The 25,908-nt window shown below is 37.2% G+C and overlaps 1 protein-coding gene across 2 annotated transcripts in view; it reads left to right on the top strand.

The window, feature by feature from the left end:
• LOC113075932 (intersectin-2) overlaps positions 1-24,951 on the top strand; it is a 34,949-nt gene extending 9,998 nt beyond the window's left edge. Inside the window, exons 3-39 of one of the 2 annotated variants that reach the window (XM_026248580.1) lie at positions 2,947-3,039; positions 3,228-3,291; positions 3,412-3,578; positions 4,265-4,471; positions 4,845-4,941; positions 5,051-5,184; positions 5,973-6,036; positions 6,364-6,501; positions 6,649-6,752; positions 7,037-7,299; positions 7,449-7,598; positions 7,753-7,893; positions 8,061-8,148; positions 8,289-8,428; positions 9,858-9,994; positions 10,078-10,826; positions 10,927-11,051; positions 12,904-13,061; positions 13,472-13,562; positions 13,649-13,845; positions 14,175-14,218; positions 15,098-15,264; positions 15,352-15,397; positions 15,471-15,592; positions 16,674-16,770; positions 16,845-17,039; positions 19,074-19,195; positions 19,853-19,959; positions 20,037-20,220; positions 20,681-20,779; positions 20,908-21,075; positions 21,756-21,968; positions 22,075-22,196; positions 22,554-22,636; positions 23,462-23,545; positions 23,620-23,793; positions 23,922-24,951. In XM_026248580.1, the coding sequence (XP_026104365.1) occupies positions 2,947-3,039; positions 3,228-3,291; positions 3,412-3,578; positions 4,265-4,471; positions 4,845-4,941; positions 5,051-5,184; positions 5,973-6,036; positions 6,364-6,501; positions 6,649-6,752; positions 7,037-7,299; positions 7,449-7,598; positions 7,753-7,893; positions 8,061-8,148; positions 8,289-8,428; positions 9,858-9,994; positions 10,078-10,826; positions 10,927-11,051; positions 12,904-13,061; positions 13,472-13,562; positions 13,649-13,845; positions 14,175-14,218; positions 15,098-15,264; positions 15,352-15,397; positions 15,471-15,592; positions 16,674-16,770; positions 16,845-17,039; positions 19,074-19,195; positions 19,853-19,959; positions 20,037-20,220; positions 20,681-20,779; positions 20,908-21,075; positions 21,756-21,968; positions 22,075-22,196; positions 22,554-22,636; positions 23,462-23,545; positions 23,620-23,793; positions 23,922-24,079 (5,492 nt within the window). In that variant the 3' untranslated portion in view covers positions 24,080-24,951. The remainder of the gene's footprint in view (positions 1-2,946; positions 3,040-3,227; positions 3,292-3,411; positions 3,579-4,264; positions 4,472-4,844; positions 4,942-5,050; positions 5,185-5,972; positions 6,037-6,363; positions 6,502-6,648; positions 6,753-7,036; positions 7,300-7,448; positions 7,599-7,752; positions 7,894-8,060; positions 8,149-8,288; positions 8,429-9,857; positions 9,995-10,077; positions 10,827-10,926; positions 11,052-12,903; positions 13,062-13,471; positions 13,563-13,648; positions 13,846-14,174; positions 14,219-15,097; positions 15,265-15,351; positions 15,398-15,470; positions 15,593-16,673; positions 16,771-16,844; positions 17,040-19,073; positions 19,196-19,852; positions 19,960-20,036; positions 20,221-20,680; positions 20,780-20,907; positions 21,076-21,755; positions 21,969-22,074; positions 22,197-22,553; positions 22,637-23,461; positions 23,546-23,619; positions 23,794-23,921) is intronic. The other variant, XM_026248581.1, reaches the window with a different exon arrangement.
• Positions 24,952-25,908: the final 957 nt, after the last annotated feature.

The following is a 25,908-nucleotide window of genomic DNA, read 5'->3' as shown; positions in this document are numbered from 1 at the left end:
GTAACCCAGTACCTTTGTGATTCTTCATAGACATAAACAGAGAGAAGTAGTTCCGGCTACGAAGTTCTTCCGCAAGACGCAAGCAGCTCTGTTTATTAACCGCTAGAGCGTCAAAAGTTCCCTACCGCAGCTTTAACTCTGTAATTCCAATAAATATCAATATTTATATGTACTTTAAAAGTTACATATCAGTCTGACCAAAGTTATAATTAGTATTTTTAAAATGTAAACATTTTCATCTTAAATCTTGTTCCAATTAGAAATGCACCGATTAAACGGCCAGTGATCGGAATCGGATGATTTTTCACACATCTTGCTGATTCGGAGCCGATTCTTTTATTGCCAGCGCCACTGATGTTATGTCGATTTTTGCTACCGTGTCGGATTTAGCTGTCTCTCATTAACACAGTAGGTAGTAATGTTCGACAAGGTTCTACATGTCAAAATATAGTTTATCAAAGTCTACCCCTATACCAACGTTAAACCTACCCTTAAAGTATGCAGTTTTTATGTGTTATGCAGGGTTGTTGCTTGAAAGGATACAGCTATGGCCGGAAACCAAAAATAAATATTTTTTTTCTACCTATTACAATGTGTTTTAATAATGACTATACCTACCCCACACCCAAACCTTAGTAATAATCATTGCTCAGCGTGAGAAAAATGATGCATTATTGATGTGTGCATGCGCAGTAAACCCTGGTAGGAAAAAGGTTGCCGTTTGAATGAATCGGTTGAATGAATGAATAAATGACTCGCTCTTAAAAAAGACATTTGCCGCCACCTAATGGTGGTTTAGTCATATTTAAAGAGCCAGTAAGATGAAAACTCTAAGCTTCCTATCACTGTTTATAAGTCCTGTACAATAGGTTTAAATCCATCCAAGGTTAAAAAACATTATCATTTTGTCAAAATATCATTTAAAAATTACCTCAATTCTCAGAGATCCCCAAACGGTTCGCGCGAAGCTGTTCAAAAGATTCAGTTTCCTTAAACCCCACATTTCGGTAGCATACTGTGTTCTGATTGGTCAACTGACATAGTTTTGATTGGTTGTTCCGCACACAACTTCATGGTAAACAATGCGTTAGCATCTTTTGGGGTGAATTATGTCTTATTCCTCATTGCGAAGCAAACAGTAAAATAAAAAAAACTTGAACAGTCTCGCTGCTTTTTCTTCTGTGTGGGTGTATTCAAGCCGCGCTTCAGTTTGAATCTGAATAGCGCGTTCAGCGCAGGGGCGTGGTCACATTAGATATAATGAAGGGAGACGTGAAAAACGGACATCGCCTTGTTTTCATATGGATTACTTTATCACAGAATATCTGTTAGCAGCACTTGTTGCACTTCATTTTAATGACGTGTTTGTAAATGAAAATCAACGCAGACAAAGGCTGCAGACAGAACACATACTGATAAGATGCTCGGGAGAAAACAGACACATAACTTCAAAATCATACTTCGCGTTTGTGATTCGGAGATGCTCGTTGGTCTAAATAAAGTTGGTAATGAACCCTCTTTTATGGCCAAACGCTTTGAAAATCCCGCCTTGTACTCACCGAGATTAGAAAAGCAGTCATCAGTGAAATGTTGTGAACAGAACAAAAGGGATTTGTTGTACTGCTCTGGTATTGTGGTGAAAATGAATTTTAGCCATTGGTTATTCTGATCTTCATTCTTTTCATTTCATAAACACACTGTCTCCTCGACATGATGCTATCACACCAACCAGAGCGTCTTTGTGTGTGTGGGGGGGGGGGGGGGGCAGGTCAGGAGATTATTATGCAAAGTGTTCCTAGTGACGTACATAGAGATGGGCAAAAGATTTGAAATCTATAACGACTCGTTTCAGCGATTCAGAGTCGACTCCTTACTTTAGAAGCCAATAACTTTATAAATCGTGTACTTTTTGGTTTAATTACTTTGCACATTGTTTACACTGATGGACAGCTATATCATACACTGTAATACAAGTAATTTTTGATTTCCCATCTGTGTGGCTCTTTAAAAGTATCATTGCATTTTTCAGCATTTTAAATTATGTAAAACATTAAACTTATAAAATTATTTATACATTTGAATTTTTTTCAGTGTAAATGCATTTATGGCACCTCGGCTTCATCCAACTATCTGTGTAAATACATCTAATGCCACTTCAGATGCAGCTTCTGTTTTCTCCGCAGTGGAATGATAGAGTTTGTTAATACTAATTTAATTTGAATTGTAACAATTCTACAGTTTCCTATTATTCTAACTGAATTAATTGAAACAAAGTAAGCATTTGATGTGAAAAATGACACATTTTAATAAGGTTAGGGGGAAAAAATTACAATTTATAAACACAATGGGAAATTACATCTGTTTTGTTACATACAGAAACTCTATTTAAGTTAACCATTTCTTCCTCTTTCCAGTCACAGAGCACTTTATTTTGAGAAAATCTGTAGCTTAGTCCAGATTGGGGGAATTGTAATGTTTAACAATTTATTTTATTATATAAATACTTCTTACATTGAAATTTGCATAGATTTATTTTTTTTGTATGTGGTGTCAATTATAGTTATTAGAAAGAAAATTGGAATTCACACAAATCTATTGGCAGGGCACACTTCCAAAGAAAATTGCAAATGGTGCATCTCTATTTCCAATCCAGTTTGGGTTTTATAAAGTCAGACCAAGTTGATGTGAATTGTAATGTGATATAGTGTAACATTTTCTTTTTTTTTTTTTTTGCCCTTTACATTGTATGCTTGCACCGAAAGACAGAAGTAATGTGCCACATATATCATTCAAACAGCCTGACTATGCAAAAGCTCTGCACTATGCAAAATAAATGTACCTGCTGATACTAGAGTATTGAACCGGCCTGCATAATTAGTAGTTTAATTATTTTCCCTATTTCTCTCTACTTCATCCCTCATTCTTTTGTCTACTTTGCTTTTTAAGGTGGTCGGAGTATTTGGGCTATAACCCCAGAGGAGAGGGACAAACATGATCAGAAGTTTGACTCCCTCTCGCCAGTACAGGGCTACGTTACAGGTATGTAATGGGGAGCCTTTGTTAAAATTTCTTAATGTTAAAAACATGAATATTATTATTTATATTAACATTTTAATTCAAGATTAATTTATTCAAATTAATTGTGTATATACAAACAAATTAATTAACATTTTATCTACTACGTATGAAAACATTTACCAAAATATTTTATTTTTATATAATTATAGGGGAGAAGGCACGGCACTTCTTCATTCAGTCAGGGCTTCCCCAGTCTGTGCTAGCTGAGATCTGGTAAGAAATCCTGACCATGTACAATCTAAAAAGGAAATCATAAAAAAAATAAAAGGAAAGAAAATGAATTACTGGTGAAGTCTTGACCTGATTTCTTGTCTGTTTGTTTGCGTATGGCAGGGCCCTGGCTGATATGAATAAAGATGGTAGGATGGACCGGCTGGAGTTTTCTATAGCCATGAAACTGATCAAGATGAAACTGCAGGGACAGAATCTTCCTACAGCTCTGCCCATCATCATGAAGCAGCCACCTGTGCCAGTTCCAACCATGCCAGCAACACCTCTCGGTACGCTGCCAAACTAGACTATAACCAGCCAAACAATGATCTGAGAGGCCATTGGGATTATAACAGCATTGCACTGCCACAAATATGTGAATCGCTACACAGTTTACTGTTGTACAACAGATTTTTTTATGTTAATCTAATTGTTATCCTTACTATGTACCACAATGTAGAACAGGACAAATTTTTTCTTTTGTTACCGTGACCGGTCGCAGTCACACATGAATGCCGCTCCAGTATTCAGTGTTCAGCAATCTGGCCAATATTGTATGGAGGTCAGTTATGTAGAGGTCATTTAAGCTTTAAAGGTACAATGGCAGTTTAATGTTGTAGCCAATGCTGCAAAAGTGCAAAATACTGTAAGTGTCACTTCCCCACTTGCTAGGAAAACCTCAATTCTCTTGAAAGTCCCTCGTATGACAGCAGGTGCACTGCTTGATGGCCAAAAGATACAGTGGAGTTGAAGTAATGTAGAACAGATGGCTGTAACCACAACCTTTGAAGTGTACCAGAGAAATTTGTCCTCAGCTTGTCAGCTTTAAGATGTAGCTTTTGTTTTTGATATTTGTAAAAAAATAAATGTAGCTAGTGTCAAACTAATTAGGACTTGCTATAAAAAGGAATGGTTGGAAAACCTCTCAAGTAATTTATCTAGTGAATGTTCTCTTATTGTCCGTTTGAATTTGCAGGAATGGGAGCTATGCCAAATGTATCCATGATGCCGAACATGCCCATTCTGACCCCTATACCAATGACCACCATGAGCCCTATGCCGGGCATGACTCCCATGATGGGCACAGGGCTGTCAATGTCAGTGATGCCCACCATCAGCACTCCAGCCCTGCCTAATGGACCTATTGCCATTCTACAGCCTACCCCCATCCCTCTCACTTCCAGTAAGAGACACTAATGTCCACATGCCAGTGAAGCCTGAATCTAGTAAAATTATGCCATTTGTTTTTTGAGATTATGACAGAAACGGTGTGATAACGGTGAAATGACACTGATCTCTTTTGTTCTTACTGCAGTCAGCATTTTCTCTGCTTCGGTCTCTTTGTGTCAGGGCTAGCTCAGTCTATAAGTATAATATGTTGATTTAACAAGCAACTCTTTATGCCTTAACCCTCTAAAAATGATGACTTTGTGGCTTATATTCTCATGCATGATGTGTTCCTTCGTTAATGGCTTGTACGCTCTGTCTCTGCCATTGCGTGCTATTGACTACACATTTCTTTCAAGATGTGTTTGATGTGTTTTTTTCCCCCATAGATCTTCAGTTGTCAAATTCATTTTCCTCTTCTCCACTGGGCTTCTCTGCCACTCCAATGAACAAGAATCCATCTTTGTTGGACCTGGGCTCGAGCAGGTCAGGAACTTCCACACACGGACCTATTTTAGTACATAATTAATCCTCTTGTTGAGGACATGTTGAGTACCATCTACACGCAAAGTGACTTGTGTACTTATGTCTACAGCTCCTCCTCCACATCACTGAACAGCAACTCTCCAAAGGGCGGCCTTTCTGATTGGGCCATCCCACAGGCATCACGACTCAAATATAGGCAGCAGTTTAACAGCCTGGACAAGCAAATGATGGGTTATCTAACAGGTACTTTGTTAAAAATGATTTTCAAAGAATCAAACCGGAAATCTGTTTAAAAAAATGGTAGGTTGTCTTACTAGTGTGCAAATAATGGCAAATGGATAGTTCAGCTAACACCAGCATGCTATAGCTTCTCTTAATGATGCCTGGGGACAAAACTTTTAAAATGTGATTGTGATTACTGTGCTAATCTCATGATTGTATGGTTAATATGGAGTTTAGAGACTTCATCTGAAGGTGAGTAGTGCAGTAAGATGGCTATCCACACCCATATGTCTCATCTGCAAAGCAGTTGTCTCTATCACTTACATCTCTCATGACAAAGACATCCGTACTAGAGACTTTCAGAAATGAGGAAGTGGGTAAAACATGACTTTGTGAGGTTTATTTCACAATTGTATGGCATTAAGTGAAAGCCCTCTTCCTACATGTCATAGGCAAGCTATATTGTTACATAGAAGTTGAAAAGGGGGCACTGATTTATCTGTGTTAGAAGAGTTTCTAGATGTCATTATGCATTGCAGGTTTTGGTAGGATTCCACCATTGACTTTAGGAATATCATCCAGCTCTTCTCAGACCAGTTACTTTAGTACAGCAACTATTATTTACAAGCTGGTTGTAAAAAAACAAAAAAAACACACAATACAAAAAGTCATACCAGTGATATAAATCACAGCAAATAAGCATTTTTCTCCCTTAAATGTTTTTATCTTGGAAAAATCCTTTTCTCTGAAGATGGTAAATGGCATCCATATAATGTAATTATTTTTTTTTTTATTATTTTTTTCTGCAGGTCCTCAAGTGAGAAATATAATGGCTACAACAATGCTTTCTCAGACTCAGCTAGCTGCCATCTGGTAGGTGTTTGCTCTCCCCAGTACTTGCATAAAGCTTTTTTTTTTTCGTTATAAAAATCTAACTCGGGGGAAGATTTCATTGCACAAGAGTAGCTTCATGCACTTCATTGCTAATTTATGACAAGCCTAATTTTATGAGACCTGTAAAGGTGGGTTCAAAAGACTGCTTTTGAAAATGCTTTTATTGTGCATATCTCTCTTTTTTTGCACCCCCGTTGCATATGACATTTTCTATTTAAAAAAAAGTTAACACATTTCAGGTTTTATCAATATTTAGCTACAAAATGCCTTGATTTAATGACATTTTTGGAACTTTTTTTTGGTCAGGAATCTTGCTGATGTGGATAAGGATGGTAAACTGAAGGCTGATGAGTTTATTCTTGCCATGCATCTGGTAGACATGGCTAAAATGGGCCAGCCGCTGCCTATGGCACTCCCTTCAGAGCTGGTGCCCCCATCACTGAGGTACCGCTGACTAGTTTGTAACCTAATCTCCAATTGACTAAAAACTTAATCGTATATAAAACATTGGTCATGAATGTAAAAATATGTTTCAAATTATTATCTGAATTGATTTGTCAATGTTTTTTCTCCATAAATATAAACCTACAGGGGGAAGCTTGGTGAGTCTGTGAATGGAACCACTGGCTCGATCTATGCAGGCCTGGCTGAGGACCTCTATGAGTCTGAGCCTCCGCAGAAACCAAGGAACAATTGTATGGCTTTACACCACACCCATTATTACATAATACAAATATCTATGACTTTTTTTACCAAAAAAAAAAAAAAACCAGGTATCAAAGAATTGAAACATATGTATTCTCTTTAGGCTCACCGATTGTGTAATGCTATTTGATTTGTGAAAGACATAAAAAAAAAAAATTGGTATAAATAATTTCTATTTATATCATTTTTATATATTTAATATTTATCAAATATAATAGCTGTTTGAACATCCCAGTTCATTGTAATTATGTATATGTGTGCTCTGTGTGTCTAGGGACTTTTGAAGATAAGTTCAAGAAAAATATGGAGATGGGAAATGCTGAGCTGGAGAAGCGGCGACAGGCACTTCTGGAGCAGCAGCGCAGGGAAGAGGAGAGGAGGGCACAGAAGGCCCGAGAGGAGCAGGAGAGAAGAGAGAGGGAGGCACGAGAGCTGGAGCTGAAGAGGAAGAGGGAGGAAGAGCTCAGGCTGGAGCGACAGAGAGAGCTGGAGCGACAAAGAGAGGAGGAGAGACTTAAAGAGCTGGAGAGGAAGGAGGTGAGAGGATGACCATGTGATAACGTTTCAGATTCTGACCAAAATATTACATTTCCCAAAAGGTTTGTATAGGTATAAAAGGAAAATAATCTATATAAATAAAAACATAATTTTTTTTTGACTGAATACTGCTATGATTTTCCGTACAGGCAGCCAAGAAGGAGCTGGAGCGCCAGCGGCAGCTTGAGTGGGAAAGGAGGAGAAAGCAGGAGCTCCTAAATCAGAAGAGTGAAGAGCAGGAGGAGATCATCAAGCTCCGAGCCAAGAAGAAGAGTCTGGAGATGGAGCTAGAGGCTGTGGTGAGGCTACAGGACATTATGCTATCAACGTTCACATTTCATCCAGACACATTATGTGTGAAACCAAGCACTTTCAATTTAACCACACATTTCAGTACAATTATTACTTTTTTAAACCGCCAGAATGCTTGAAAAAACCGATCTCTTTTTTTAGGGCAACAAGCAGAAACAAATAACTGACAAGCTCCGAGATGCTGAAGGCAAAAAGAGAATCCATAAAAATGAGCTGGAAATGATCAACCACAAAAGAGACTGCTGCATCACAGAAATCCACTCTCTGCAGAAACAGTTAGAGGTCTGACTGCTGCATCCGTAAAAGCACACATGAATAATGAATGTGTCTACACGCATTTAAATTAAATCTATTTATTAATTTATACTGAAATATATATTTAAACTACATTTTAGATTGCCTCACAAGAGCATAATAGTAATCATGATGACTGTATGTGATTTTTGCAGGAATTTAAGAGCAAGTTGGGACAGTCGACCATAGAACAGCAAAAACTCAATGACAGACTACGCAACCTCAATCTGAACAACCTCCCTAGTAAGACGCATTTGGCCAATTATGCCCCCCCCCCCCGATGTTGAATCTTAAAATTATAAGAATAAATCTTGTTCTCTGTTATTAAGAGAGCACCACCAATTTTTATGTAGTTGTTTAACTTTCTTTTTTTCTTGATTCAGCTGCGACAGTGAAAACTTTACGGAGTAATGTGGAAGAGAAGGATCTTACCTGTCGAAAGCTTAAAGAACAGCTTAATGCTTTGGAGAAGGAGACTGCAGTTAAATTGGCAGATATGGATCAGTATAAGAAAGAAATCCAGGTAAGCCTTTAATATCACTCAGCCCTGACTAATTAATGCATGCAATCCATTCAGAACAGCACAAACTGATCCATATGTTTAGCTAAACTAGTTACACTTTACAAGGTGCTAATTGACACTTTAATTTGAGTGATATGAAAATATTTAATTCCCCAGATATTTAGCAAATCTTTCTTAACCGATGAGTGCTAACAGCATATAGACTCTTCCTGATGACTCTAATGCGAATAACCCCTTATGCTTTTGTCCCTGTGTCTCTATCACTAGCTGTAGAGCTTTTCTGTCTGTCTGTCTACTTGTCTGTCTCTCCCTGGCTTTCGCTGCAGTTTGAGGAAATGGATGACTGCATGCTTAAAGGCCTGCTCTCTTTACTGAGTTGCCTCAGCAATCTCTTCTTCCTTTTGAAGGTCTCTTTTTTTTTTCCCTTTTCCTGCTCACTCTCACTGTGGCAGCTTCACCTTTAGAATGTTTCCCAAGGATCTTTACTGTACATATCATCAGGGATGGATTGAAGACATAAAATAAAATAAAATAAAAAATCATTCACAAAGCGTTTTACTTCCATAATGTGACAAATTTCTGGGTGAAACGATTTATTCACAATTTATCAATTATTTATATATTTATTTAAAAAAGTGTCCGTTTGGAGCATCATTTTAGCATCATTGTGATACTGCTATATAGTTTTTATTAATATTTTGAACCAGGGTTTAATTGTATGTATATATATATATATATATATATATATATATATATATAAAAGAAACTATAAAATTAAAATAAAAACTTACAATTGAACCAGGGTTTAATTGTAAGTTTTTATTTTAATTTTATAGTTTCTTTTATTTATATATATATATATATATATATATATATATATATATATATATATATATATATATATATATATATAATTTTTTAATTTGTAATTTTCATGTAGTTTGTAAAATTGTATTAGTTTCAGTTTTTTTTTTTTTTTTTTTTTTTACTAAATGAAAATTAGAAGTTTCTTTGGCAATTAGCTGAAATTAAGTTTTAGTTCAATATAACAGCACTGCTTTAGACTGCATTCTGGCTTTCAAGTCAACATGAATCCTTTTATTGCGATGTACTTCTGATTGAAAATGGATGTTAAACTAGTTTAAATTGATTTGGAATGTAACAAATTATGCATTACATATCAGAATGTAGTCAGATGTGTGAAAGTTTTGTAAGAAATAAAAAATACCTTATGGTCTTAATGACATTTTCACTTCAGAAGAAAACTTTGTCTTGGTTAAAAGATAAACTAAAAAGTCAGGTATCAGTGTTAAGAAAGTAAATTGGGTAAATTATTGATTTCAGTTTAATCTTAAGGTTGTTTTGGGTCTTTGCTACAATGGAGTACAATTGAGTTTAGTGTGCCATAATCTTGTGGTTTGTTAATTAGGATCTCCGAGAGAGCCAGAGGACACAACAGTCTGCTTTGGAAAAACTATGCACTATTAAGGAAGAAAAAATCAGAGAGCTAAAGAAACGCAAGCAGGAGGAACTGGAAAAGAAGAGGAGAGAAGAGGAAGAGCAGACGTAAGTATCTTTTTCCTATAGTATACTCGCACGTACATGGAAGTATTCAGGATTTCACAAGCAAAACTTCTTTCCCTATAAAGACGCATCAAACTGGAGAAGGAGCGGCAGTGGCAGGAGAAACTGCGGCGTGAAGAGGAGGAGAAACAGAGGAAAATACAGGAGGAGAGAGAAGCCAAACTTCGTGAGGAGGAGGAGAAGGAGAGACAAGCTCGTTTACAGGCCGCTAGAGAACAAGCTGAGCGAGAGCACAAAGCCCGGGAGGAGGAGGAGGAGAGGAGGCGCAGGGAGGAGGAGGAGGAGGAAAGGAGAGAACAAGAGCGACGCAGACTCGAGGAGAAAAGGAGGCAGGAGGAGGAAGAGGACCGCAGGCGGCGAGATGAGGAAAGGAGGAAACTGGAGGAGGAGAGGAGAAAACTGGAGGAAGAACGGAAAAAACTGGAGGAGGAAAGGAGGCGGCAGGAGGAGTTAAGATTGGAGGAGGAGCGCAGAAGAGCAGAGGAGGAGCGGAGGAGGAAAGAGGAGGAGAGACGGGAAGAGGAAAGAAGAAAGGAGCGGGAGGAGGAGGAGAGGAGGAGACAACGTGCACAAGACGCTGCCAAGAGAGATGCAGAGGAGAGAAAAAGAAAAGAGGAGGACCGGAAGAGGCAGGAAGAGGAGGACAGGAGGCGTCGGGAGGAGGAGCAGAGGAAACAGGATGAGGAGCGGAAGAAGAAACTGCAGGAGGAAGAGGCTGCAGCCACAAGACTGGGAGACAATGAACAGAACAAGAAGAACACTGTTAAATCAGACATTGTCGCTGCTCTTCTGCGCGGCCTGGAGGAGAGGAAAGGTAAGGAAAAGTGTACTGTGACTTTAATAATCAACTCTCATGGCTAGTTTGGTTATCTCTGAGTTGATTGGAGTTAATGAAATTATCCTTGTGGTTTCAGGCAGCAGACATCCTCTTGGCACACAGCACAGGAGATCAGCAGCACTGACGACGTTTAAAGCCCTCTACCCCTTCACTGCCAGAAACGATGAGGAGCTTTCCTTTGAAAGCGATGACCTGATTGAGGTCAGTTTGAGAGCAAATCTCACAAAACCCCCCAGTGGTCCGGGATACAGTGTACATTTTAGGACATCCTCAGTCTATCGGTCATGTGACAAAAAGGCATCGTACCTCAAGACTGAAAGGATTCAGTTGTCACGAAAAAATAATGTCAGGTGTCAGGTCTCATACAATTAGTCATCGGGCGAAACGGACTCAAAACCCTGATAAAATTCACAGCTTTTCCTGTTTAGGGGTAAAAAGTAGTTCAAAATATGGGACCAGTGCTACAGTAAGCGAACATCCCAGCACTGTGCACGCTGCAGAGAGCGGAGATTAGAAGAATATGTAATTATGTGCTGTGAGCTTTCCTCTTGATTACAAAATAAACACAACAAAATGACAGCGGAAAGAGGCAGTTATGAAAACATCTGATCATCATAGTGACACTAGCTCTGCAAGCGGCACTCCAGTAAAGGCACATCACATTTAAGCATATTTATATAGCAATTTATACAATCGATTACTAGGGACTGCTGCTTTTAAACATGGAGAAACTGTGACAGTATGGCTTTCGATTAGAATTACAACTTCTTTTCTACTATAAAGTAGATTAAGGCATTTTTTTTTATTCGGTTTGCTTTTATACCATCATAACATCATCCTTAAATTGTCTTTTTCTTAATCTCCCGCTCCACAATAAAATGATTGTGTGTGTGTGTCTGTGTCTGTGTGTGTGTGTGTTTTGTATATAATTTATTGGCATATATTTTATATATTTATATGTAATCCTCTGACAATGTACTTTATGTAAATGTCATTCGAGCATTAGAGAGAGAGAGAGACTGAAGTCAAGCAGTATCTGATATATTTTCTTACAGTTTTTATCATGTTTCACTGGTTATGTTCTATACAGGACTCAACATCCTGTTTGACATTAGTCAGCAGAAAAATTGCAACCGGCTGAATGATCTGACATTAGACGCGGAACAGCTAGCTGTTTCTCTAGTAACCTCTGTACACAAAGTTGCCCTGTGCTTATAACAATGCAGTGTAATAGACCCAAAAATCTCTTTAGCTTCACTATAGTTTGGCAACATACAAGTTAACAAAGTTACATGTTTTTTTTAGCAAACTTTCCTAAACGTGCTAATAAAATTTGCAAATAATACAAATGTACAGAATTCTAAAGTCTTATGCACGCAGATCAGAAGAAATATAGATTGAGACAGGTAGAGCATGTGACGTCACATTGAGGCAGGGCAACGCTAAACTTGAATCCATCTGAATACATTTCGCTTGATGAGTCTGTTTTGCCCGATGCCTAATAGCACAAAAGTGAAAGTCGTGACATTTGACAAGCATGGTAACCCATACTCTGAATTGGTGCTCTGCATTTAATCCATCCAAGTGCACGCACACAAGACCTGAGACCTGAAACCTTACAGTCTGAGCCGTGATGCCATTTAATCCAATGGCTGGAGCATTTTAGTCTGAGTCATGATGCCTTTCGTCATATGACTGAGGTATGAGGATGTCCTAAAATGTACACCATACCATGGCTTTATTTGTTCACTCCAAAATCTAAAGGACAAAATGTAAGGTGCTAGATCATGCCTTTCCTTTATTATATTTTGAAGAAAATCAACCCTTTATATACAATAAATTAATTAATTAATAAATAAACAATATTACATTGCATTATTATTTTTGATATAGCTTGTTGTCCATAAGTGTCTTTCAAAATTATAAATCTGTAAAAATGTTTCATTTGTAATTTCATAATCCTTTTTTTTTCTCTCTCTGTTTAAAGTGATTGTGATTGAATAGCATAGGGTTCAGGTTTAGAGTTTACTCAGCTGGATTTCTGTTTGTTTAGGTGGATGAGAGCATAGAGCGAGAGCAGGGCTGGCTGTACGGCAGTCGGCAGGGGAAGATGGGCTGGTTCCCTGAGAGCTATGTGGAGAAGCAGGCCAAATCTGAGGCTCCACTCGTGGCCAAACAAGCCCTAAAGCCACAGGTCTCCATCTCTGTCAGGTGTGATCTCCAATCTGACGACCTCATACTGTTCAAATGCTTCATTTACATCTCTTGCACAATCATTTGTACACACTTTCCCCTATTTGCACTAACAGACAAAGTGCATGTGGGTGCCGAGCCATCACAGAAAACATTCACAGCTACAAACCGCATGTCTTTCATATGAAACAAGCAAAATGCATTTTGAGTACACGTTCACATCAAGTCCTTAAGTATAAAATATTATGAAACGATTTTTCACATGAAGTCTAATGCAATGTTTTCGTTATTCTCTGAAACAAATAGAAAAAAAATCTATAAATAAAAGGACTTTGTGTGAAAGAGTTCATAAAGATGCACTGATTCATTTCAAAACTTGAGCATGATGGTAGAACATGTAGAATATTCTAAAACCCCTTCTTCACCAGCAAACCAAGTGACGGGGCGAGTGGATCACGGCTGAACTCCGCTTTCACCCCCACTCATGCCACAGGCTCCGCCTCTTCCAACCATGGTCAGGTATGCAGGATCCTTTGAGAATAATGACAATGTAAGCTACAACTTCCTCATGATAAAATGCAATGACATTTGCTGCATGGTTTCAGGTGGTGGGGAATGTGCAAGCTCAAGCTCTGTGCTCATGGACTGCAAAGACCGACAACCATCTCAACTTCTCCAAAGATGATGTAATCACAGTTCTGGAGCAGCAGGAGAACTGGTGGCTTGGAGAGCTCAGTGGGGTTCAGGGGTGGTTCCCCAAAACCTATGTTACAGTGCTGAGCGCCACTGATGCACAAGCAGAGTAAATACACACACTGTGCTGAAGTGGTTAAATATCAGTAATAACAATGCCAAAGTGTGTAGCTGTGAGTGTTACATGTACTTTGTCTGTGAAAAGTGTAAATATGAAATGGTTTGTTCAAACCAAACCAAGTGTTTCTTTGCATACTAAAACTCACTGGTGTACAGAGGTGCAGATGTTCCTTTTAAAAAGACTAATTCTAATGTAGTGTTGCTTTACTTTCTGTGTTTGAGGTTGTTATTAATTTGGCATCTAACAGCTTTGTCCTGAAACACTTTAATCATCTAATTTGGTGCTTGTTTAATGCTATATTTTTCTTTCCCCCATAGTTCCACTGAAGGATCTGATACAGCAGATGTATCCAACTATGAAGGTAAGAAAAAACTGAGTTTGTCCACCAGGAAACTTTGCAATTTTGAGACTCTGAAGCAGTTTGTGATTTTTCTCTTACAGCAAGAAAATATATAGTTTTTGCAATACTGCATTTGAACAACATGTTAAGTCATTTACGATTATATATTCAGGAACTCCAACAACATGTAATTTTGTGCATCCCTAAAATTTGCACTGTCACCTATTAATTGCATTTAGTTTTATTATTTATTAAAAAGTTTGGAGTTGGTAAGATGCTCTCCACTGCATTTATTTTATTAAAAACAGTAATATCTCAAAATATTGCTGCAATTTAAAATAACTTTGGTTTCTGTTTTAAAATGTCATTTATTGGTGGCAAAACTGAATTTTCTGAATTCCAGTCTTCAGTGTCACAGGATCCTTCAGAAATCATTCTAATATGCTGATTTGCTGCTGAAGAAACATCTCATACATTTTTGAAGAATAGAAAGTTAAAATGTTTTTTTTTTTAAGTGGCAATCTTTTATAACATTATTTATTTACTGTCATTTGTGATCAATTTAAAGCATTCTTGCTGCGTAAAAGTATTCATTTATTATTGTTTTAATCTGACCCCAAACTTTTGAACAGTGTAATTTATGTAATTAGTTCTCTGATAATTAGGTGTTTAGTGTGATTTAATTAGTCCTTGTGGGTGACCAAAACTTTTATTCGCGTGGATGTGTGTGTGCGTGCATGCGTGTGTGTGTGTGTGTCTGTGTATACACTATATTAATTTTAAGTATATTTTGTGTCTGTTATGCTTGTGAAGACATCACAGATTAATCTCTTGACATCAGTATTGTCCCAGTGTTCCACGTTACCCTGAACCGTGTTTGTATGTTGATACTGTCATCAGAATATGTGGCGCTGTACACTTACGAGAGCCCTGAGCCTGGAGACCTGACCTTCACCGAGGGAGACACCCTCCTGGTATCAGAGAGAGAAGGGGAGTGGTGGAGAGGCAGCATCGGAGACCGATCAGGAGTCTTCCCCTCCAATTATGTCAAGCCAAAGGAGACCGATGTAATTTTTATTTTTGAATTTAAGGATACTGGCATTTATACATGTTGTTATTTTATGATAAAAAAAAAAAAATTTCCCCCTTATTAGACGTCAAGTCTCCCTGGTAAACCTGGAACACCTGGAAGGAAACCAGGTAAGTAACAAAGGATAAATTGCTGTAATTAATCAAAGTTATTTAAACCTATAACATGTTATTTTGTTTGCAGAAGTGGCCCAGGTGACCACTGCGTACACGGCTGCAAGTGCAGAGCAGTTGAATCTAGCCCCAGGACAGCTCATCCTCATCCTCACCAAGAACCCCTCCGGCTGGTGGCTCGGGGAACTGCAAGTGAGTGGACAGTTTATTCTTAAAATTTTGTCATTAATCACTTTCCCCTCATTTCATTCCAAATCCGTAAAAGCTCAATTCGTCTTTGGAACACAATTCAAGATATTTTGGATGAAAACCGGGAGGCTTTTTACTGTCCCACAGACTGCCACTGTCAAAGTCCAGAAATGTATGAAAGACTCACTCAAACTGCCTACGCTCTTCTGTGTCAGCGTACAACAAGGATGCTCTGTTTTCTTTCAAATCAAAGCATAAATACACGTAGAAACAGTGCATCCTTGTGGCGCGGTAGGCAGTTTGAGTGATGTGCTGAGACACAGAGGAGACAAAGGAATTGTTGAATAAAGTTATTATTTTTATTTTCTTTGCTTAGAAACAGTATTATCGTCACTTCAAAACATTACAGTTGAAACAGTGATATCAAATGGACTATTCTGACAATGCTTTTCATAATTCATTCTGGACCTGGACAGTGTAACTTACTTGGCAGTCTATGGGACATTCAAAAGCCTCCCGGTTTTCATTCAAAATATCTTAAATTGTGTTCAGAAGATGAACAAAGCTTTTATTGGTTTGGAACGACATGGGGGTTAGTGATTTAATGACAAAATGTTCATTTTGGGGTGGAGTATCCCTTTAAATGAGCCATTACCGCCGCTTGTGTTAATCAAGGAACTAACAAAAGAACAGTTTTTAATAGTTTTACAGACTTTTTCCATGTATGCAATCATATGGCCCATACTGGTTAGGATACATTGGTTTATATCAGTTGAATATATATCTGTCAATAGTTATATCTGGAATTGTACACACAATAATTGATGATAATTAATTTCATGCTTAGGCCAGTTACCAGTAGTTAACCAAATTACTCACACATTTTTATCATAATTTTCGAATTTTGAATTTATTTTGACAAAACTGTGTGTGTGTATGTATGTATATATGTATATATATATATATATATATATAAGTAAATGTATTTTATTTACTTCCTCAAGCAAAATAACATTAAGCTAATTTGATAGACAGACAGATAGATTAAAAATTCTGCATTTTTTGTTTTTGTTTGTGTCCTCAGGCCAGGGGGAAGAAGCGTCAGAAGGGCTGGTTCCCTGCTTCACACGTCAAGCTTCTGGGCTCAAACAGTGGCAAATCTACACCTGCATCCGCGGCTGGTAAGAAACGGTTCAAGTTTCCAGGGTTGATATTTTTAATTTTTTTAAATCTCTCCTCATCGCTCTCCCTGTAGTCGGCCAAGTCATCGCCATATACGACTACACCGCAGCAAATGAGGATGAGCTGAGCTTCACGAAGAGTCAAGTTATCAACGTGCTGGACAAAAGCGATCCTGACTGGTGGAAAGGAGAGCTCAACGGGGTCACAGGCTTGATTCCTACCAACTATGTGAAAATGACCACCTCTGATTCTGACCCCAGTCAGCAGTGTAAGTAGAGACCCATAAACAGACCAGTCTATTTTGGTTCTGTGGGTTTTTTTTATTTTTTTTTACATCATGCCAGTTTTTGGTTGTGTTCACGACTATAAAATTTGCTTTAAGAGTCTTTAACTTATTTACATAGTTAAATTGGTTTAAGATGATTTAATCTAAAAAAAAAAAAGTTGCAGTCTATGCTTCTTGAATGTGGGTGTTTATTATGCAATGTTACAATTTCACTACATTATTATAATGACATTTTGGTTGATTTTATTTTTGCCGTTATACTGAAAAGGGTATTTCCAATCTTGAACTGTTGTATATGTAGTATCTAATCTAATGTTAGACTTTTCTTCTCGTCCTCCATATTTAGCCACACGTTTATTTCTCTCACAGTTTTTTTTTTTTCCCCCATTCGACTTTTTTCTTCTCATTTGTGTCTTTCTCTGTAGGGTGGTAGCACTTTTCCTTTCCTTCATCCATAAGAGACCCACTATCCCCCTCTCAAAGTGAAGGTGGTGCTGAAACCATCATTTATTCACCCTCTCACCTCCCTGTATCTTTCCTCACCAGTCTCTTTTAAACTAAAACAAGGCTTGTTGTTTAGTCGACTGGTAGTCTGGACCAGTCTTAACTGATTATTAGGGGCTTAGGGAATCTTTTTTTATAGTTTTTCTTTTTTGAATTCTCTTCAAGTTTTGTTTGCCTGAAGTTTCTTTAAAAGTAGCAGCTTCTTTTATACGGTCATTTTGGGACTGTGAGACATCACTGTAAAGCTGTTGCTCCCCAGTTTGGTCATTTTCAGAGACGTTACATTTTAAGAGATGTTACAAAGTGTGTAACTGCCTCATTATGTCATCGCAATCACAGTACTGATCCACTGTACATGAATACGCTGGCTATAATGCAACTTTAAGCTTAGTATCATTAGTCTCTGGTTATTGAAGGCGCTTTGACTTTTTAAAGAACAAAGAACTGTCACTTTTTTTTGAGGCAGTTTCATCTTGAATCTTTAGATGCTTTTCACTGTTTTGCATCTGTTGATTTATTTTCAGTTTGAGATCAATGTAAGAACTACAATGAAAGACAACTTGTGTTACAGTCTGTGGTGTATTTGGAAATCTAGTTCTGCTGCAGATGCTGTTTTTAGCACAATGCTTTGACCTTAGGTGGTGGTGTTACAGATTTACTGCGTTTTATGCAATGTTTGAGCATGACTCGTTTCTGTATAAACAGATTTGTTAATATTATATGGGAAACGATGCAAATAGTTGTGAACAAATGTTCGCCTCAATTTTATAGAATGTTATTAGTAATGCTTATAAAATATCTAAAATACTTGGATCTTGTACTTATTTGATTTGAAGAAATCTAGACATTAAAGTGTTTTAAAAAAACAAACATCGTTCAGTTTTAATATTTGTAAGAGTTAAAAATAAAATAAAAAACACTTTCAGGTATGCATTTTTTAAAAACTAAACAAAAAGCAATTTTATAATCTACAGTAAAATATAACTAATTTAATGATGCAATGATCTTATTGTTTGATCATCAGTTAAAAGTGTCTGATATATTGGACCACCTTAATTTGCGGTGACTTTCTGACAGTATTCCTCTAGATAATCTTCACTGCCATCTAGTTACGTTTGTCCTGCAGTTGTATTATGGGTGAAAACAGATTGAATAATCCTGCATGCTAGCAGTGTTCATCACAGTAAATGAGCAGGTTCATAAGGGACAGCTCATAAAAATGAGTGATCATTCAGGGGGTAAACTGCTATTTTTAAGGCTGTGGGATGTGGACGATGAAGACACCACTAAAGGCAACCCAGATGGTCAAACAGACAGACCATCAGCAGGTAAGGATTCACGCTGGAGCGGTTTGAAGTGTCATCAACACATTTCCATTATCCTGCTTTTGAGTGCGCTTGAGTGTGTTAGGACTAAGGTTGTTGAAGGATCCCCAGGAGCCGTTAATGTGTGCGTGTGATTTGTTGTGTATATGGGCTTCTGGGTGAGTTCACCTGTACCGTTTTCTTTTAGGGTGCACTGACCTGAGCACTCTGGATTCAATGAGCCCGCGGGAGAAGAAACGGCAAGGATACATCCATGAGCTCATTGAGACCGAGGAGAAATACATTGACGACCTACAGCTGGTTCTAGAGGTACAAAGTCACCTAATGAATTTATTTAGTATTAGTATTATTAATATTTATGTTATTAAATGAACATTAAAATTTTCAGTTGACTCATGATTTTAATTGCATAAATATTAATATTAAGTAGTGTACTGTAATAATATAGTACTGTAATTAATAGGGAAATAATATAATAATGAAATACTTTTTTTATTACTTTATAAAACAGCTTTTTATAAATTAATCTGTGTGTATGTGTGTGTATATGTGTGTATATATATATGTGTATATATACTTTTTGGGGGAAGTCGTGGCCTAATGGTTAGAGGGTTGGACTCCCAATCGAAGGGTTGTGGGTTCTAGTCTCGGGCCGGATGGAATTGTGGTTGGGGGGAGTGCATGTACAGTTCTCTCTCCACCTTCAATACCACGACTTAGGTGCCCTTGAGCAAGGCATCGAACCCCCAACTGCTCCTCGGGCGCCGCAGCATAAATGGCTGCCCACTGCTCCGTGTGTGTGTGTGTGTGTGTGTGTGTTCACTGCTCTGTGTGTGTGCATTTCGGATGGGTTAAATGCAGAGCACAAATTCTGAGTATGGGTCACCATACTTGGCTGAATGTCACTTTCACTTCACTTCACTTTTATGAAGATAAAATTATATTTTTGTTGTTGCCTGTCTTAAGGTCTTCTACAAGCCCATGTCTGAATCAGGACGTCTTACTGAGGATGAAATGAGCATGATATTTGTCAACTGGACGGAGCTAATCCAGTGCAACTCCAAGATGCTCAAGTGTGTGAGGTTAACTTGGAAGTAATCTTATCTTTTACCACTCTGCAGTGTATCATGCGTGATGTGTGTATTGTCAGGGCTCTGAAGACTAGGAAAAAGACGGGGGGTGAGAACATGCCTGTTCACATGATCGGGGATATTCTGGCCTCTGAGCTGCCACACATGCAGGCCTACATCCGCTTCTGCAGCTGCCAGCTGGACGGTGCCACACTGCTGCAACAGAGAACCGATCAGGAGCCAGACTTCAAAAACTTCCTTAAGGTAGCCTCACATATATCACTTTTTTTTTTTTTTTTTTTTTTTTTACAGATTTTCAGGACATTCATGTATTGATATATATGTGTGTGTGTGTGTTTGTGTGTATATTTATAATGTTCCCCTTTATTTATTATGTCTTTATTTATTTATTTGTATTTTCGGTTTAATTATTTTAATGAATTTCTTTATTTATTGAATTAATGCACTTTTTTGCAGTGCATAGTCCTTCAGTATGGGGCAAACATTTTTGAAAGTGCATATATCCCAAGTAGTGTAATAATACAGTGCAATGTAAAACAGTGTGATTAAAATATAATTATTAGACTTACAGATGATTAACAAAAACCTTTTATGACTCTTAGTTTTTGCATCATCAGTGTGAGATTTTGGAATGTTTTTTTTCTTGGTAGCAATGATAATTTCAACACTTTAATTATTTTTATTTATTTATTTATTTTTCCAGAAAATTGCTACAGACTACCGTTGTAAAGGAATGCCTTTGTCCAGCTTTTTACTCAAACCTATGCAACGGATCACTCGCTATCCTCTTCATATTAAACATGTGAGTAAATAAGTGTAAACAGCTTTTATTTTAGATCTGTTTTGTTATACGTATGATATATATATTGATAGTTGAAAATGATTAGCACATTGTTAACCGATACTTAATTGGTGTGTATCTGTGTCCAGATCCTGGAGCACACTCCAGAGAGTCACGTGGACCATGTTCATCTGCAAGAGGCTTTGGAGAAGGCAGAGCAGCTGTGCACTCAGGTGAACGACGGTGTCTGGGAGAAGGAGAACTCTGAAAAGCTGGAGTGGATCCAATCCCATGTGCAGTGTGAAGGCATCACAGAGGTAAGAAACACACCTTTGGAACGGTTTATATATACACATCTTTATTCTGATCAAAGAAATTTATGTTCAAAACATGCATTACAAGATCAGTCATAAGCTATCGTCTGGCTGTACATTACCATTCAAAAGTTTGGAGTCTGTAAGATTTTTTTTGACTGCTTTTGAAAAGGTTTCTTACGCTCACTTATGCTACATTTTTTTTTTTTTTTTTTTACAAAAAATTGAGAAACGGTAATACTGTTATATGTTATTACAATTTAAAGTGATTATTTTCTGTTTATCCCATGGCCAAGCTGAATTTTTAGTGGTCATAACTCTTCAGTGTGACATGATTCTTCAGAATTCATTCTAATATGCAACATTTCTTTTTATTGACCGTGTTGAAAAGAATGGGGTGCTTAATATTTGTTTGGTAACAGTGATATTTATTCATGTTCAATAGAAAATTCAAAAGAACAGCATTTGTTTGAAAACATTTTTATAACATTGTAAACTCTCCCTTTTGATCAGTGTAATGCAACCTTGTTCAATTAAAATTTTTAATTTCTTTAAAAAAAAATCTTACTGACTGAACTTTTGAATTGTACCGTAAAATGTGAGGGATGATTGGCTGGAAGACTTGGGCTTAAATGTTCATATAATGCTGTATAATAGATTTCTTACTCTTCTATTCTGTCTAGAATTTGACTTTTCACTCTCTGACCAACTGCTTGGGTCCGCGTAAATTGCTGCACAGCGGGAAAGTGTATAAGACCAAGGGCAATAAGGAGTTATACGCATTTCTGTTCAATGACTTTCTGCTGTTCACTCAAGCTGTCAAGCTGTTCACTTCCTCAGGAACAGACAGACTCTTTAGCCCCAAATCTAACACCCAGTACAAGATGTATAAGCAGGTAGGGTTCCACTCCTCTTCACAGAACAGTGCTCTTTTTTGGTTAAACCTTTGAACAACAACATAAGCACTGGGATATTGTGTAATGTGTATGTTTGTGTTCCCAGCCTGTGTTCCTCAATGAAGTTCTGGTGAAGCTTCCGTCAGATCCATCCAGCGATGAGCCTGTCTTCCACATTTCCCACATAGATCGTGTGTACACACTGAAGACTGAGCACATTAATGAGAGGTCAGTTTAAGCAATCGCTCTCTTTATCAGTCTTATCAGCAAGCCGCTATTTACTGGACACATGGGACATTTGATGAACTGTTAAAGGAATGTTGTTATTGCCACACTGTATGGGAAGAGAAAAAACAACTGCTTTTCATGCTGCTGAAATGCCAGCCCAAGTGGAATTGACAGAATTGACAGAATTTTAATGCAGATTAATCTGTGTGTGTGTGTGTGTGTGTGTCTATATATATATATATATATATATATATATATATATTAGACACACACACAAACGCACATACATACATACGTGTGGATTTTCTTAAATTGTAACAATTGAAAACATTTAATCTCTTATTGGTAACTTGTTAGGCTTGCATGGGTTCAGAAGATCAAAGCAGCATCAGAAGCATTCATTGAGACGGAGAAGAAGAAACGGGAAAAGAGTTATCAATGTAAGTTTTATTTATGTATGTATTTATTTATTTATGGACCACTGAATATGAGTGCAGTATATTGATCAAAAGTGACATTAAAGAATGAAATGCCTTTGTTTAAATAAATGCTTTTGTTTTGAACTTTCATCAAGGAATCCTGAAAAAATGTGTTGCAGAATTTTCACAAAAATATTAAGTAGCACATTTGTTTTGTGCATTGATAAGCATAACAAAAAAAAAATTGAGCACGAAATCAGCATATTAAATGGGGGTTTAAGAAAATATCGATACACGTGAGTATCGCAATATTTTGATTGGCGATACTGTATCACTTTTCAAAAATGGAATATCGATATTAAATATAAATATAAAATCGTACAAGATTCATGCCAGTTATTTCATTTTGAGTTTATATCCCCACCGTCTTCATCTCTGAACAAATCCTCAGTGTAAGGAAATACTAGCATTAGGGCACGCCACACAAAACATATCATATCACAACCCCGGTATCGTGATATGTATCGTAACCACAGATTCTTGGCATATACACCATTGAAGGATCATGTGATACTGAAGACTGGAGTAAAAGCTGAAAATTCAGCTTTGCCATCACAGGAATAAATTACCTGTGTATTAAATAGAAAGCAGTTATTTTAAATTTTAAGAATAATTCACAATATTACTGTTTTACTGCATTTTTTATCAAATAAATGCAGCCTTCAATAGAATAAGAGACTTCTTGCGAATAAATTACAAGTTCTTACTGACCTCAAACTTTTGATTGGCAGTGTATGTCATGGTATTTAAATAAATGTAAAGAATTATTACAATACTTTTTCACAGCTCGATCAATGAAAGCAAGTGGAATTGGTCGCCTGCTTGTCACCATCTTGGAAGCAACAGAGCTAAAATCTTCCAAACCAAATGGTGAGTGGTTTAATTAAACAAATAATAAAAATGATTAAAAAAAATAGTTTAATACTTGTGCAATTTGTTTTTAGGAAAGAGTAATCCATACTGTGAAGTGACCATGGGTTCTCAGTGCTACACTTCCCGGACCATCAATGACACCGTCAACCCCAAGTGGAGCTTCAATTGTCAGTTTCACATTAAAGACGTGTATCAAGATGTCCTCTGTATTACGATTTTTGAGCGGGAACAATATTCACCAGATGGTGAGTATGAAAACTAGCAAGTATAATACTATTTCTAAATTATATCATTGAATTATTCTTAAACTGAGCTCTCTTTAAATTTTAGAATGTATTAATACACATTCCCATTTGTCTTTCTCCCTTTATAGAGTTTTTAGGTCGCACTGAGGTTCCTGTAGCCACTATTAAGAAAGAGCTTGAGAATAAAGGTCCGTCCACTAGGAGACTGCTGCTTCATGAAGTTCCCACTGGAGAGGTTTGGGTTCGGCTCGACTTGCAGCTGTTTGACCACAAAGCCCCCAAATGATGAGGAGAGAGGATGTCCCTGTAAATCTGCACATCAAGCACAGCTTCTCACCACTAGCTTCTCAAGATTTTCAAGACTAACCATTGCCTTAAAATGTTCTTAACTACTGAGGAGCGTAGACATGGATGTGTGACCATGAGGAAGACGAGTTAACGTTCACACTTTTGCCAAGTTTGATTTTTGACCAAGTGACATGGGAATGAAAAGGGATAATTATTTTTTTTTTTTGTATTGCCTAAATAATTTACCACTGGATGTAGAGATATCTCAGGACCTATATTTTGCTTCAAATATACTGTCTTTATTGCTGTACAGAAAGCTAGATTTGCTAAATCATGGCTTGCCTAGATCTGAAGTTGATGAGAACTTTTTTTGAACTTGAATATTCTCATCAGCAACACTAAACCATGTGGTGTTGTTTTATTAATTAATTGTCCATCTGCCTTACCTGCCAGTTCATCCATTTAACTTCACCATGGTAGAATTAATTTGCACCAGCCGTTTGATCTTCTATAAAATCTTATAACTGTGTAAAATGGAAGGAACTTTTCTGCAGAGCTTACTAGTTGTTCTGTATGAAGGTACTCATGAGGTGATTAACCAGGGATGATTGGTTAAAGGTCTAATCTCTGTTGATTTTGTGTGCTTGACTGAGTTTATTTATGTTAATTTATGCGTCTTGGACTATCTGCACATTTTACGCTGCCTACGATATCTGGATTGCCATAAAGCATTCAGATAAGGTCTTAATATTGTGTATTTTTTTGCAGTTGTAGTATGGACGTTTACTCAAGAGACCGAGTTGCTGAGTGTCTCTCCCAAGTTTTATTTGTTTTTGTTTTAAATATAAATGTAATAAAGTTTGAGTATTTTGAAAGTTTTTTTTTTTTCTTACGTACATTTTTTTTTTAGTATTAGTTTTGAAAAAAGGTCTAATATTGTATTTTTCCAAAAGACCTCACAAAAAGCTATGCAACAAAATCAGGTTTCATATGCAAATAAAATTAAAATGCTGTAAAGTATACTGGATGATTGTCTTCACTTCGAAAGAAAACACTATTAACTTTAAAAGGGGAGTTTATTTTTTTCTCTGTAATATATGGTCATAGTCATGAATATTAATTAGGGTTCTGTTGATATTCATGAGGGGCGACCAAACCAGTCACTTCAGCAACACATTTGTGAATGTAGCCAACATACGTCTTGAGAACTTCTGATGTAATTTGTTAATGTTACATACAAATATGAAACCATTTCCAAAGTTATTAGAAGAACGTATCATTGACACATGTTGAGTGCGCAGCGATACTGGTGTCGAAAACTGGCGACGTAACGGCTGCGTTCAACTTTACAGTAAGTTTACTGCAACCCTGTGCGTTCCTAACAGACACACATATGTTATTTTAAGTTTTATCGATAATATTTGTTTAGAACAGGCGTGTCTATTTAGGTGAATCGCTTCAATCTCTTCAAACAGGTGTGTCCAGAACAAACAGGTGTGTGGGAGGCCGTTTGAGACGAAACTCATAGAAACACTTGCAATACACATAGAAAACTTGCACATACATGTGAATAACTTTCTATCTTCAGACAGCAATAAACAACATCAGTTTTAACAATACTTTTAAGTTTTTTTTTTGAACTGATCCAGACAAAAATGTGCATCACTTTTTCAAAATGTAATCACATCAGAATGTATTCACTGATTTTCTATATTCTGTGGCCTGATATTGGTGAGAACTGCACTGTACGTCATCGTTGCCAAATACTCAAAGAGCATGTATCCAAGAGTCTGTGTGGAAGCAGTTGAGAAACTAGGTGTGCTAAAA

Source organism: Carassius auratus, unplaced genomic scaffold, assembly GCF_003368295.1.
Source record: "Carassius auratus strain Wakin unplaced genomic scaffold, ASM336829v1 scaf_tig00018063, whole genome shotgun sequence".
Lineage (NCBI taxonomy): Eukaryota > Metazoa > Chordata > Actinopteri > Cypriniformes > Cyprinidae > Carassius > Carassius auratus.
This window is presented reverse-complemented; position numbering and strand designations above follow the sequence as displayed.